The sequence below is a fragment of the Convolutriloba macropyga genome, chromosome 3 (genome assembly GCF_964194025.1).
Source record: "Convolutriloba macropyga chromosome 3, txConMacr16.3, whole genome shotgun sequence".
Taxonomy (NCBI): domain Eukaryota; kingdom Metazoa; phylum Xenacoelomorpha; order Acoela; family Convolutidae; genus Convolutriloba; species Convolutriloba macropyga.
Window position 1 is genome coordinate 10,702,970 of NC_134470.1, and position 15,712 is coordinate 10,718,681.

The 15,712-nt window shown below is 35.5% G+C and overlaps 1 protein-coding gene across 7 annotated transcripts in view; it reads right to left on the reverse strand.

The window, feature by feature from the left end:
- Positions 1 to 15,712, reverse strand: part of LOC142335925 (uncharacterized) — a 147,860-nt gene that overhangs the window by 90,365 nt on the left and 41,783 nt on the right. For all 7 annotated transcript variants that reach the window (XM_075384316.1, XM_075384319.1, XM_075384320.1 and 4 more), the window contains exon 3: positions 4,937 to 5,907. In XM_075384316.1, the coding sequence (XP_075240431.1) occupies positions 4,937 to 5,907 (971 nt within the window). The remainder of the gene's footprint in view (positions 1 to 4,936; positions 5,908 to 15,712) is intronic.

A 15,712-nucleotide genomic window follows, 5' to 3' on the forward strand; every position in this document is an offset into this window, starting at 1 on the left:
GCGAATAATTGTTCAAACACCATTTTCTCGCTCTACTTTTAAAATAGAGTTTAAAAATTTCGCTTCAAAAATCTACTCACTTTTTCTTTCAACTTACTGATTGGGCGTGATCAAAACCATCATTTCAAATTGACCTCAATAATCATGAAAATGCGGGAACAGATTTTAAAAATATAGAGCCCCGATACAATTCAAATTCTTTGAATTGTAATATAATAGGACATACCTTAACTACAATTCGCAAATTTTTCCTTGACTAAAGAAACCTAGACATGCATACTAAGAATTGACTCGCCATTTAGAAAACCAACTCAAAAAGTTCAAAAAAGCATTTAAAACGAAAGTTATGTGCCAGACATGAATTTAAAAATCACAAAAGAGAAAGCAAAATTTTGTGCAAACATTTTTCCCATTTTATTTTAAAATTAGAGTTAAAAAATGTCTCGCCGCACCGCAAAACCACGTCGCTTTTAAACTCCACTGCCTGCTTCGGCGTGACCAAAATAATCATTCCAAATTGACTTGAATATGAAAATGAGCGAACATATCTTTAAAAGCGCCCCAAAGCTATTCAAATGTGTCAATCTGTTTTCCGTTATCCAAATTGACGTGTTATTTAAAACGTTCTGATTTGTTACGCATCCTTTGGCGGCTGTGTCACAAGCATTGAGAACACACTAGAGTCATTCTAGACTCATATTTAGATCATTTACATTATCAATGGAAAGTTGGGGATCCAATATAGGGCCTTGAGGTACACAGCATTTGCTACCATGTTACATATTCAATTGCGCTTTTTTTCTTCCAAAAATCAAATTGTTGATTTGTCAGAATATTAGAAGCTTGCTCAGACAAGTATATATTTTTCAGTTTTAATGGTCGCTATATCTAATGCTTGAAGGCACAAGAAGAAATTCAATTTTCTGAGGAACAAAAGCAGGAAACTGCATTTTGAGCGCCCAAAATTTAGCTTGACAGTCATCTATAACATTCAAACATAACCGACTAATGTCGGAAGAAATGCTCTCGAACGACAGGCGGGCAGAAAAATATTTGACCCCGCCGAGATATGAACTACTGACCTCCCGCTCCCTAACCAGAAGCACTGCCCACTCGGCTATCAGCACCTAATTTTTCTATGCTGCAACCGATTTTATATTAGCAACAGGCTTTACTTCAAAGTGAGGGCAATAGAGATCACTCAAAAATGAAGAACGAAAGCGAGAAAAAGTCACCTGAGAAGTCAAAGAATGTTCTAGAAGAAAAACTCAAAATGGTCGAGTGAAAAATTTGCATAAAAAAGACCAACATATTTACAATAATTGCTATGATCATCGTTCAAGAGCAATTAAAAAGATCAATTATAAAAAACTGTTCAACTTCAACCGTAATTATTTGACAAATGTTTCCAAGCTCAGAGCAGGTTAAGTCGCGATACAAACTAAGGGTTCAACACTTTTTGAAAACAAAATAATCATCCAAATTTACTTTTGTTCCATAACAAAACGAATCCTGGCAGTGAAAATAGCAACACCACTTTCTTTGTCCGCCTGTTTTCGAGTTTGTACAATAAATGCTTTTCTTGCGTGTTAATACATCAGAAACATTGTTTTTCGCCCTTATCACAGTGTTGCATTATCTGAAAATTAGATATGAATACTTTGTTTTTAAAATATAAAGGCACAAAAATAAAATCTAGAATAACTACCGAACCATTTTTAGGGGCCTTTAAAGTCTCTGCTTAAAGTTATTCAGGAGGTATTTACATTACAACAAAAGGGTCGGAAAATGAAGTTTGTTTTTTCGGGATTTTGTTGCGTACTTGATTAACAAATTGCTGACCTTGTTAATGCGAGCCAAAATTTACAGTGTTTTGCAGAAGTAGCCAGCTTTTCACCCATTTCGGATTGATTACTCCTGTTGACCTGGGTTTGTTTGTAAACCGTCATTTCTATTTAAATGTAAAAAGTTTTTCTATTCATTAAAAATTAAATGCCTTGAACTACGACTTAGCGCTTTGGCTATGTTTCAGAAATTTTTAAGTATTTATGTTCTATTTGGATTATTCATTTACCTGTTAAATTGTGGTGATGTTGAACGTAAACCTGGGCCCCCACTAACCTATGAAAATTTCCTCTCCGAAAATAAAACGTTAAAGAGCCACTATGCTTCTTTCAATTAAAATGCCGAAGTTTAGTCAATAAAAGAGAACAACTGGAAAAGATGTTAAGAGAATGCTCAAACAATACTGAATTTGCCTTTACTGAAACATGGTTGACTAATGAAGATGATAATAATCTATGGTGCATAGACAGCAATTACTATTCTTGCTTCAGATGTGACCAAATATCAGAAAAGTCAAAGGGGGGTGGCGTAATGCTGCTAATCCCCAAAATTTTCAATCCAAAAAACCGTAATGATTTTCCAAAAATGAGCAAAGACTTCGAAACACTTTGGGTTGAGCTCATTCTACCCTACAAAAAATTTCCTTCACTGCTTGTGAATGTTTCATATAATCCTGAAAAATCTAAAACTGACATCTTTCTCGAAGAATTAGCATTGCAAATAGATTATGGAATAACAAAAAAGCAAAAATATTAATTGGCGATTTCAATTTAAATTACCTTAACACCAACGAAAAAAACAAAATGGACACATTTCTTGTACCTTATGGTCTATCAGTGGTCAACAAAACACCTACAAGGGGAAAAAATCGATTGATTTTGTAATCAAAGATGATGAGCTGCCTCATTCCAATGTTCTTACTTTGAATCGCCCATTACATCGGATCACAAAGCTATTGCAATGAGAACGAATATCACTATAAATAAAAAGCAGTCTCCAAGAAAAATAATCTTCGACAAATCAAAACATTGTAAAAATTTATACCTACAAGACCTGAAACACATTGATTGGGATGTTCTTTACACGGCATCTGACGCTAAAGACATGTATCGTATCTTTAAGAAAATTTCGACAAAGTGATCCGCTATCACTCCCCTCTAAAAACGGTCTTCATACGGACTGAAAAATCCAGTCTGAAATACGGACTGAATTAAACTAGAGAGCAATGATTTCATAAAGAGCATCTTTAAAAAAGCAGATTCGGAAAAAACAAAATGGAATATTATAAACGCCTCAAGAAACTCTACTAAGTTCTCCCAAATTATCTTCTACCTCAAAAACTGTTTTGATGGTGTTATTACTGATAACTACAAAATGGCCCAATTGCTCAACTATAAATTTTCTAAATTAGGTGATTACATTGGAAGCGCTTGCAACTTTTTTCCCACCAGCCATAGGACATCTAAAAACAGTTTTGATTTTAGATTCATAACCACAAAAGAAGTCTTACTGACTCTAAAAAAATGAACTCAAACAAACCTTCAGGTCCTACAGATATCCCATCATGGGCTCTTGAAGATGGGTTTTTCTTTTTAGCTGTTCCAATTAAATTGCTTTTTAACCAATTTTTAGCTGAAGGAAAATTTCCTGAACATCTTAAAAAGGCTGTTGTTACACCAATTTTTAAAAAAGAAAACTCTTTGCCTGAGAATTACAGAACAATATCAATTACAAGCTCACTAGCAAAAGTCTTTGAGCGTTTGCTTCGTGAGCAAACTTCAGAATATCTTGAAAAGTTTGGGTTTCTTTCCAATACTCAATTTGGTTTTCGTAACAAAGTCTCAAAGATATAAAAATAATTTTATCACTGCAGCTGTACTAGATCTGTCTAAAGCTTTCAATTCGATAAATCACAAGATCCTTCTTCGTGACTTGAACAAACAAATACCTGCTAATAAAAAAAAATTCAATACGCCGATGTTACTATCATTCTTAAATACAAAACGGACCTAAAATTAGCAATATATAATATTGAACAATCCGTAAGAAATACATCTGAATATTACGAAAAACACCGTCTAATGCTCAATCACTCAAAAACTGAATTTATTACATTCTCAAAAAAATCAAATCCAGAAGAAACCAAAAGAAACAATCTGTTAATTGGTAATTACAAAATACCAAACGCCAATTGCGTAAAATTACTCGGAATATATCTTGATCGCACATTAAATTTTCAAGAAGAATTAAAACACGTATTACGCACAATGGCTACAGGGATAAAAACATTAAAACGTATTTCACGCCTTTTCCCTGAGCAGACAAGACTACTACTCCTGAACGCCTTAGTGATGTCATTTACACGACTCAGGCCTTTTACTGGCCAGCTCCAAAAACAATTGCTTTATTACTTTGGAGAAACAATTAAGCTGGGCTGTAAAGACGTGCTTCAATCGCAAAAAATACGACAGTTCTTCTGATCAAAAACTAAAACATCAAATTCTGCCAAAAACATTTTTCTTGGAAAACAAAGTACTAAATTATTTTATGAAACTTACCAGTAACCAGCTTCCGATTTTCAAAAAAATACACTTACTAACATCAACTCTACGCTACAGCCAGCGAACCAAAAAATGCTGCTTCAATCACAAAATAAACTTATCTGCACTAGAAAACTCTATCCTGAATATCGGCTCAACCCTTCATAATAAATTTCTTAACGTGAGTTTTTTTTAACAACATAATAGAAATGGATGCAAGACCAATAGTTCTAAAGAAGCATCTTAAAATGTTTTTCTTTCATTTATTTAAACAAAACTCGAATAATACGTCGTACGGCAAGGCATCATGGAAAAGTATTAAGTTTCATAGTACCACTGTCTCAATTTAAACCGTAATATATTTAGTTTATTTCATTTATACTCTGACCTACACTGCCCATTTAGTTGTTTGCTGTTAATAACTTAATGGGAATTCAATGTTTTTTTTAAAAAAAAGCTTCAGACGTATGATGCAACACTTTGTGCTAGCGCAGAGCGATCATTTAAATGCTAAAACAGTCACACCATATTTCTTAATTAAATCCGCTTACCAGATAGGGAAGTTGCTTTGGCTATATATCTCTGAAAAGCCTTCATCGAAGTAGTGCTATCTTGACTTGTAGGTGAATTCACCGATCCAGATCCCAATGTTGGTTTTCCACGAATAAACGCTCTTTTCAAATCATTCGTCCATTTCTCAAAAACGGTTACCCTGCCTCGAACCAAGTCTGGATCATCGAAACTATTGTTGTAGTCAAAACTTGATTGTGTTGTAGAGTTCTGCCGAGAAGAGAAGCGACTGTTCGGGTCACTTCCGCAATCCTTCCGACGCGATCGAAAAGACGAGCCTCGACGAAATGATCCTCCACCTCGGTGATACTGCATCGGCGGAGGTGCCAGTGATGTTAACTTATCGGTTTGACTATTCCAGATTGAATTCCTACCAGAACTCAAATTTGAAGAAGACGGACTGGCAGATGACCGTTTCTTCTGTCTAGCAGATGCACTGCGTTGACTCCAACTTGACGCGACTGTCAAATCGTTTGAATCGTCGTGTCTTGGCACAGGTCTATTGAATAACGATGCCATTGTATTTGCCGCTGGCTGAGCTGTGCTGGTAGGAACGTTGCTCTGAGCACTGAAATTCAAAGCTACATTTTTCTCGTTTTCCAGAGAATTACTCTCGCTTTGTTGGACTTTTCGCCATTTCTTACTATTCCGGAAGGACTTCCGTCGAGTTGTCGGACTTAATCTGGAGCCAAATCCGCTTCCTTCGCTTTTCCCTGCAGCACTGGCGTTTGGTGGCACGCCTTCGGCATTAGCTGTTCCTGAAGCCTGAACAGAATTGGTCCCCGCATCATTGCTCTGTTTTTTCCTCCGAGACGAATTACTGTCTCTGGAGAAAGTTCTCACGCTTGTTTTCTTTGGATTGGGTTTTTCTGTATCTGTAGGAACTGATTCGATATCTGACAATGTTTCACTTTTAATGCATGGTAAATAACCCCATGGAGAGTCGGTTCGCCTAAAATTGAATGAATTCGTGCCAATACTATTTGACCAAGTTGCTGTAAGACGCTTATAGCAATTAATTGCCAAAACATTAACTGATTAACTTCAATCGCAACAGTGAACCTATAAGAGCAGAGGAAAAGGCCTAAAGGCAATCGTTGTTAGATTCCAAAAATAAGCCAATATATCATTTTTAGGAGAATCAACACATGCAGCATGTTGCTTACACAAACTCGGAATAATTTGAATATAACGCGCTCTCAAAGATATAAAAATAATTTTATCACTGCAGCTGTACTAGATCTGTCTAAAGCTTTCAATTCGATAAATCACAAGATCCTTCTTCGTGACTTGAACAAACAAATACCTGCTAATAAAAAAAAATTCAATACGCCGATGTTACTATCATTCTTAAATACAAAACGGACCTAAAATTAGCAATATATAATATTGAACAATCCGTAAGAAATACATCTGAATATTACGAAAAACACCGTCTAATGCTCAATCACTCAAAAACTGAATTTATTACATTCTCAAAAAAATCAAATCCAGAAGAAACCAAAAGAAACAATCTGTTAATTGTTAAAAGAAACAATCTGTTAACAATCCGCACAACACTAAAATTATTAGCAACTTCAGTTTCACGTTTAGTACCACAGCAGTCTCTGAGACAAATAATTGCGCAGCGTAGGAGGGGTACGTAACTTATCTTTGTCCAAATGTATGTTATTGGGTCAGAGTGTGTATTTTCTCTCAGAGATTTTGTTGCTGGATGCTGTATAGCGCGTGTTGCAGAGTGCCCTGCTCCCCCATGCAGGAAAACACGAGCGGAACAAAACTAATTTCTCAATTTCCTAACAAATGAAGTGATGGCAGAACAGCAACGTCAAAAGATGGGTCATACATTACTTTCTCGAGCATGTCTCCAATTTAATTCAACTGCATGTGGGAATAAATCCCCGTTGCACACTGGAGATCACGATGGATGTAATTTTTGCTTCTAGATTATACCAGAATTACAAATTTGCAATTTTCTGAACTTAAAACTAAACCATTTCAGTGACAAGCAATTAGCCCGTTCGAGGTTCCTTTTTCTGAAGCAAAAGCCGACCACGTGAAGTTTGTCTTTAGGTAAAGTGCGAAAATATTTTTTGTGCGAGTAAATCCTCTCACGTCAAGCGCTGCGTCCGCCTTGCATGCTCCTAGCTTGTGAGGTAAAAATTCAAAATTCTTATTTCCAAGGGTCCGACAGCAGAAAAAAAAGCAGAGGTTGGATAGCAAAACCAACAGCAGATTATAAATCAAAAATTTTTCTGAACTGGAATGAGATATCGCACTTTTCAGCAAAATAGCAGCCAAATAAGCATTAGAATATAAAAAAGCTACAAAAACGTGCTATACGCAAGGAAACAAAAAAAATGCTTACAATCCTTAACATTTATAATTGCTAAGCATTTAAAATCGCGTGTGGTATACGAAATAAATTGCTTTGGATGCAATTAGAACAATCTTGGGCAATGAGGCAGAATAAAGCCACGCAGATGGCAGAGCATTAAAAATAAACCCGCCGGAATGTCAAAATGTGAGCCATTGTTGTGGCACCTCAAGGGCGTTTGATTGGCTCATTATTGATCAGATTAATGGGCCATTTAAGATAATGATTGTGGAGCGAAACAGACAGCAAATCAGAAACCATCACTGAACAAGCATGAATATCCCAGCCAGAGGCTGGCATTATAATATAAGTCAACAATAGACATCCTCTAATTACACTTCAACCTACAGAAACAATGATTTAATTGAAAATATTTCCAAAATTATGAAAAAACTAAGAACACTGGAAACTGTATAAAAATAAAGTTATGACATAAAGTCTTCTTTTTAAACTTTCGTTTAAACCAAAAAAAAATTTTCTGAAAAATTTCGAAATGTTGTTTCATTTTCAATTGAATTGAAAATATTTTAATTGTAAATAGAAAAAACTTGACCCGCGATTTTGCGGGAGATGCTAGACGTAGCAAAAAATTTGATAAAAAAATTATAACAAACTGAGCTCTCTAACAATCTACTATAATAATCAGGTGTATACCCTAGAGTCCCGAAACACGACACGATTTGTATTATTGACCTAAATTACCTGGTTAATAACAGAGCAATCTTTGAGGCAGACAATTGCACTGCGTTCTTTTATTTTTGTCCGCATATGTTAATGCGTCGGAGTCTGATTCAACATTGATTTAGGCGGTCTGTATAGCTCGATCCTTCCATGAAGAAGAACACGAGCAAACAAAAACTGCATTTTTTAAACTCCCTCATTTGTTGGATGTTCCCTAAAAGTTTAAATGCCTGGTGATTCTTTAATGTGTCTTTGGCTGCTTCAATTTGTGACTAAGGTATGAAATGACAACTTAAACATTTTCAGGCCTTTGCTTCTTAAAGTAAATTCTGTTCAATCTGAGCCCTCACAAAAAATTTGCTTTGATTTCCAAATGGACGTTTTAGGCAGTGCTAGTAAAATTGTTGTAAAAACATTCGTTTTCTAACGACATAAGTTATGGTTAACTTCAAAGTCATAGCATCCGTCATGAATTGTTTTCGGTGGTTGTGTCTTTATTTTCACTTTGCCTCGTTGGTATAAGCCTCAATTTGTACAATGTGGAGCATAAGTTAGTGCACAATTTTCCCTCACAATGGCAGTCGATACATTTGACTTTCTGCTTCAAGACCATAACAGAAGCAATAACCGTACTGGAATCTCAATTATATCAAAATAAATCAGAAGAGTTTCAGTGACAAGTCTTTAAAAAAGTTTGAGGTTCTTTTTCCTGATTTTAAGCAATCAGCGTGGCCGTTGTCTTCATATACTGTGCAAAGCAAAAATTTGTTGCGTGCATTAATACTCATATATCGAGCATTGCATTCGTCTTTTGTAATCATAACAACTATAGGGTGCATATTCGTGAGATCTGAATTTCGAAAAGGCTCGACAACAACATGCAACACCGCGTAATCAAGATTGCTTTCCGATGGCTCACTGATGTTAACTCCACCATTGTGTGTCTGTAGCAATGCGTCGTTTTTGTCGGAGGAGTAAAAAACGAGGGCAACAAAATTTTTTGAAGGCTTGTTCTTGCCTCCACTAAAACGCTCTAAGAGTTAAGGGTTATCTAAGCAATAAAAGCATTTTTTTGAATGGTTGAGTTAAAATATGAGTCGTTGACTTACGGAGACATTTTTCTATTTTTTTCTTAGTTTCTGAAGCAAAATGGAATCTTTTGAGATTAAGTGGCTTTGAATATTTCACCCTGGTCTCCATTGTCAAGGACTTATCCTCAAAACAAGGCCACATTCTACGATATTGACACCAATTCCTCTAAAGTTTGTTCTGTAGAGTGTGCGAGCCCCTTTAAAGTGAATTCTGAACTTTAACCATTTAGATTTAACAATTATTGAATCATTTTTTGGAGCACTTTTTTTGGAGCTAGTGAAATTTTGAAGAAAATAAATATCGGGATCCCTTGGGTTTTAATAAAGAGACTCAAAAAACCAACCAAGGAGGGGTTCAGAAGCAGCAAGTCTGTTTACTTTGTCTTTCTTGTGTTGGACAATGAAAAAAAATTGCTGGATGCTGTATAGCGCGTGTTGCAGAGTGCCCTGCTCCCCCATGCAGGAAAACACGAGCGGAACAAAACTAATTTCTCAATTTCCTAACAAATGAAGTGATGGCAGAACAGCAACGTCAAAAGATGGGTCATACATTACTTTCTCGAGCATGTCTCCAATTTAATTCAACTGCATGTGGGAATAAATCCCCGTTGCACACTGGAGATCACGATGGATGTAATTTTTGCTTCTAGATTATACCAGAATTACAAATTTGCAATTTTCTGAACTTAAAACTAAACCATTTCAGTGACAAGCAATTAGCCCGTTCGAGGTTCCTTTTTCTGAAGCAAAAGCCGACCACGTGAAGTTTGTCTTTAGGTAAAGTGCGAAAATATTTCTTGTACGAGTAAATCCTCTCACGTCAAGCGCTGCGTCCGCCTTGCATGCTCCTAGCTTGTGAGGTAAAAATTCAAAATTCTTATTTCCAAGGGTCCGACAGCAGAAAAAAAAGCAGAGGTTGGATAGCAAAACCAACAGCAGATTATAAATCAAAAATTTTTCTGAACTGGAATGAGATATCTCACTTTTCAGCAAAATAGCAGTCAAATAAGCATTAGAATATAAAAAAGCTACAAAAACGTGCTATACGCAAGGAAACAAAAAAAATGCTTACAATCCTTAACATTTATAATTGCTAAGCATTTAAAATCGCGTGTGGTATACGAAATAAATTGCTTTGGATGCAATTAGAACAATCTTGGGCAATGAGGCAGAATAAAGCCACGCAGATGGCAGAGCATTAAAAATAAACCCGCCGGAATGTCAAAATGTGAGCCATTGTTGTGGCACCTCAAGGGCGTTTGATTGGCTCATTATTGATCAGATTAATGGGCCATTTAAGATAATGATTGTGGAGCGAAACAGACAGCAAATCAGAAACCATCACTGAACAAGCATGAATATCCCAGCCAGAGGCTGGCATTATAATATAAGTCAACAATAGACATCCTCTAATTACACTTCAACTTACAGAAACAATGATTTAATTGAAAATATTTCCAAAATTATGAAAAAACTAAGAACACTGGAAACTAAGTAATAAGATCCCGAGTATAAAAATAAAGTTATGACATAAAGTCTTCTTTTTAAACTTTCGTTTAAACCAAAAAAAAATTTTCTGAAAAATTTCGAAATGTTGTTTCATTTTCAATTGAATTGAAAATATTTTAATTGTAAATAGAAAAAACTTGACCCGCGATTTTGCGGGAGATGCTAGACGTAGCAAAAAATTTGATAAAAAAATTATAACAAACTGAGCTCTCTAACAATCTACTATAATAATCAGGTGTGTACCCTAGAGTCCCGAAACACGACACGATTTGTATTATTGACCTAAATTACCTGGTTAATAACAGAGCAATCTTTGAGGCAGACAATTGCACTGCGTTCTTTTATTTTTGTCCGCATATGTTAATGCGTCGGAGTCTGATTCAACATTGATTTAGGCGGTCTGTATAGCTCGATCCTTCCATGAAGAAGAACACGAGCAAACAAAAACTGCATTTTTTAAACTCCCTCATTTGTTGGATGTTCCCTAAAAGTTTAAATGCCTGGTGATTCTTTAATGTGTCTTTGGCTGCTTCAATTTGTGACTAAGGTATGAAATGACAACTTAAACATTTTCAGGCCTTTGCTTCTTAAAGTAAATTCTGTTCAATCTGAGCCCTCACAAAAAATTTGCTTTGATTTCCAAATGGACGTTTTAGGCAGTGCTAGTAAAATTGTTGTAAAAACATTCGTTTTCTAACGACATAAGTGATGGTTAACTTCAAAGTCATAGCATCCGTCATGAATTGTTTTCGGTGGTTGTGTCTCTATTTTCACTTTGCCTCGTTGGTATAAGCCTCAATTTGTACAATGTGGAGCATAAGTTAGTGCACAATTTTCCCTCACAATGGCAGTCGATACATTTGACTTTCTGCTTCAAGACCATAACAGAAGCAATAACCGTACTGGAATCTCAATTATATCAAAATAAATCAGAAGAGTTTCAGTGACAAGTCTTTAAAAAAGTTTGAGGTTCTTTTTCCTGATTTTAAGCAATCAGCGTGGCCGTTGTCTTCATATACTGTGCAAAGCAAAAATTTGTTGCGTGCATTAATACTCATATATCGAGCATTGCATTCGTCTTTTGTAATCATAACAACTATAGGGTGCATATTCGTGAGATCTGAATTTCGAAAAGGCTCGACAACAACATGCAACACCGCGTAATCAAGATTGCTTTCCGATGGCTCACTGATGTTAACTCCACCATTGTGTGTCTGTAGCAATGCGTCGTTTTTGTCGGAGGAGTAAAAAACGAGGGCAACAAAATTTTTTGAAGGCTTGTTCTTGCCTCTACTAAAACGCTCTAAGAGTTAAGGGTTATCTAAGCAATAAAAGCATTTTTTTGAATGGTTGAGTTAAAATATGAGTCGTTGACTTACGGAGACATTTTTCTATTTTTTTCTTAGTTTCTGAAGCAAAATGGAATCTTTTGAGATTAAGTGGCTTTGAATATTTCACCCTGGTCTCCATTGTCAAGGACTTATCCTCAAAACACGGCCACATTCTACGATATTGACACCAATTCCTCTAAAGTTTGTTCTGTAGAGTGTGCGAGCCCCTTTAAAGTGAATTCTGAACTTTAACCATTTAGATTTAACAATTATTGAATCATTTTTTGGAGCACTTTTTTTTGGAGCTAGTGAAATTTTGAAGAAAATAAATATCGGGATCTCTTGGGTTTTAATAAAGAGACTCAAAAAACCAACCAAGGAGGGGTTCAGAAGCAGCAAGTCTGTTTACTTTGTCTTTCTTGTGTTGGACAATGAAAAAAAATTGCTGTTAACAACATATTTAATTTCTGAACAATTACAATTAGGCTCCTTCAGAAAATTAGGAACTGGCAGACCTTCATCAAGAAATTATACACCGAAGCTGGTTAATGTTTAAACTTTGCCTCTTAATGAAATCAATACCAGTAGAATGAAATTTTGGAATCTAGATTATACACCAATATTGCCAGCCGTCACAGAATTCCAATTTTCTGAACTTAAAACCATGCCATTTCATTGGCAAGCACTTAGCCCGATCGAGGTTCCTTTTTCTGATGCAAAAGCCTATCACGTGAAATTTGTCTTCCTGCAAAGTGCGTAGAATTTTCTTTAAGTCAAGCAAGTACATTCTCTTAAGTCAAGAGTTGCGCCAACAATGCTTGATCTTATTCTGTGATGTAAAAATTTAGATTTTTTCTACAGGTACCTGGCAGAAGAAAGAATGCAGAGGGTGGATAGTAAAAACAACAGCGGATCATAAATTAAAAGTTTGGCTAAACATGAATGAGATACCACACTATTCCAGCAGTTTAGAGGCAAATTAAGAATTAAATAAAAAAGACGCTGCAGAAAAAGCCTGATATATAATATATTCAATGAAACTCAAAAACAGCTTACAATCATTAAAGTTTGAATCTGATCAGCATCTAAAATCTCAGGTTTTATACCAAATAATTTGCTTTGGATGCAATTAAAACAATCTTGGACAATGAGGCAAAATAAAGCCACTTATATGGCAGAGCATCAAAAAATAGACCCGCCGGAATGTCAAAATGTGAGCAATCGTTGTGGCACCTCACCGGTGTTTTATTGGCTCATTATTGATCAATTTAATGCGCCATTAAATATCATGAATCTAAAACAAAACCCACATCAAATCGCAAACCAACACTGAAACTGCAAGAGTATCGAAGTTGGAAGCAGGAATTAAAAAGCAAGTCAACATTAGACATGCTACAATTACATTTAAGCCAATTGAACATTGAATTATTTGGAATAGTAGCCAGATTTATAATAATAAGTAAGTTTGTTGAAAGCTTAATAACAGGATCACACTTATAAAATAAAGACATGACCTAACATACATTTTTAGAAATTTTTGTTTCAATCAAGAACAAAATTTCAAAAATTTTTAAATTTTTATTTCATTTTAAATTTAATTGCAATTATTTCAATTGTAAATAGAAAACATTTGACCCGCAATTCAGCTGATGATGCTAGATATAGCCAAGACGTTTGTTTGGAATTATAATATAAATTAGCTCTTTAACAACTTACTGTAATAATCAGTTGTCTAGCTTACGCTCCAGAAACACAACAAGATTGGTATTACTGACCTAAGTTTTCTTGTCAAAAGCAGAGCAGTCTTTAAGGCAGATGATTGCACTGCGTAAACTTATCTTCTTCCACATATATGTTTTTCGCCGGAATCTGTTTCGTCTTTGATTTAAGAGATATTTATTGCTGGATGTTGCTGAGGACTTTATCCCTCCATGCAAAAAAAAACAACAGCAAAACAAAACTACATTTTTCAGTTTCCCACATTCGTTGAAAATCTCTTAAATTTTTAAATGACTGGCAATTTTTTATTGAGTCTTTGGGCTTTAATGCATGACTAAGGTATGACTTGACAAATTAAACACTTTTAGATGCAAGAAAATTCTGTTGAATGTGAGCTCTCCAAGAAATTTGCTTTGGTATCAAATTGGGCGCTGTCATCACCGCTAGTAGATTTTTTGTAAAAACGTTTGCCTTCTACGACAAAAGTGAAGTCTTTAACTTCAAAGTCAGTGCATACGTCATGCGTTGTTTTCGGTGAGTGTGTCTCTATTTTCACTTTGCCGCATGCCGGTAAAACCCCTTTGTACAATGTGGAGCATGAGTTCCATAGAATTTTCCGTCACAAGGGCAGTCGATATATTTATTTGTTCGCTTCGAGGTTGTAACAAAAGCAAAAAACGTCGTGGAATTTCATTAATATCAAATTGAAACAGAACAGCTTCAGTGGCAAATCAGTAAACAAGTTTGAGGCTCTCTTTCCTGATGTTAAGCCAAAAGCCTGACCGTTGTCTTCAACTGATGTGCGAACATAAATTTGTTGCGTGCTTTCATCCACTTAAGTCGAGCATTGCGTTCGTATTTTGTGATCATTTTCTCTATGGGGTGCATATTCGTGAGATCTTAATTTCGAAAAGGCTCGGCAACAACGAGCGACACAGCACAATCAATGTCGCATTCCGTTGGCTCCATAATGTTAGGTCCACCGTGTGTCGGTAGCAAAAAGGACTGATTTCCATCGTTGTTGACGGAGGAGTAAAAAATGAAGGCAACATAAATTGGAAAATTAAAAAAATTGGAAAACTACGTCATTCGTGGCTTTTTTGAATGTTTTCAGTCAGATTGCCTGAAAGCGATTTTTTCCAGTAGCATTTTTAGTATCTACGTATATAAATTAACAAGGCGTCTAAAAGGCAGAGTAATTTGTGCCTTTTTTCGCAATGACGAAAGCGTTTACGGAACGGAATGGAATAGAAGAGTTCATCCAAAATTGGGGTTCAAGTGTGCTATAAGCATCTAGTTGTTTCGCTCTGTCTGATTTTTGCTAGAAGCACAAATAACTGCTCTGTATTAAGGTCGCAGAATTTACTCAGTAAATCCGATTCCTACAAATCTTTTGACATCATAGTATTCCATTCAGTTCCAGGCAAATTATTATTACTTGTGGTATCATAGAAGTCTTAATTCAATGGCGCTGGTTTCTCTCTCTCTCTCAATTTTTTGTTGATTAAATTGCCGAATGATATGTTATTTCATTTTTGTGGGTTTTTTATTTTCCAAAATTAGTAGTAGAATGTGTTTGTGGCACTATAATGAAGCAGTTTCTAATCTGCGCAAATTTTCTTTAATCGTTTTATGGCCGCTATTTTTTATTGTACTTTTGATACACTCAAAAAATGTCTTCATATTCGGTCTGTAGTGTTTCAGCTCTCTTTCGTCATTCAGTTCCCTGTGACACTTACATCTCTGACACGAACTTCCGAGTCCTGATCTTTTTTGTTCGTGTTTCGGCAACAAAACTGGTTTCATTTCTTTGTTTAACTTTCTCTTGCGTTTTTCTGATAGTTTGTCATTGTTTTCAAACTTTTTCGCAATCGCTTATATGGTAGTCTCTGTGATGTTAGGGCCCACTTTTTTCATGAATTTTGTTAAAGTTGTTTTCAAAGTTTCACGTTTGTTATGAGCGACGCACTTGTTACATTGATGGACGCTGAATTTCGCTTCATGTAGATATATATATATATATATATATATATATATATATATATATAT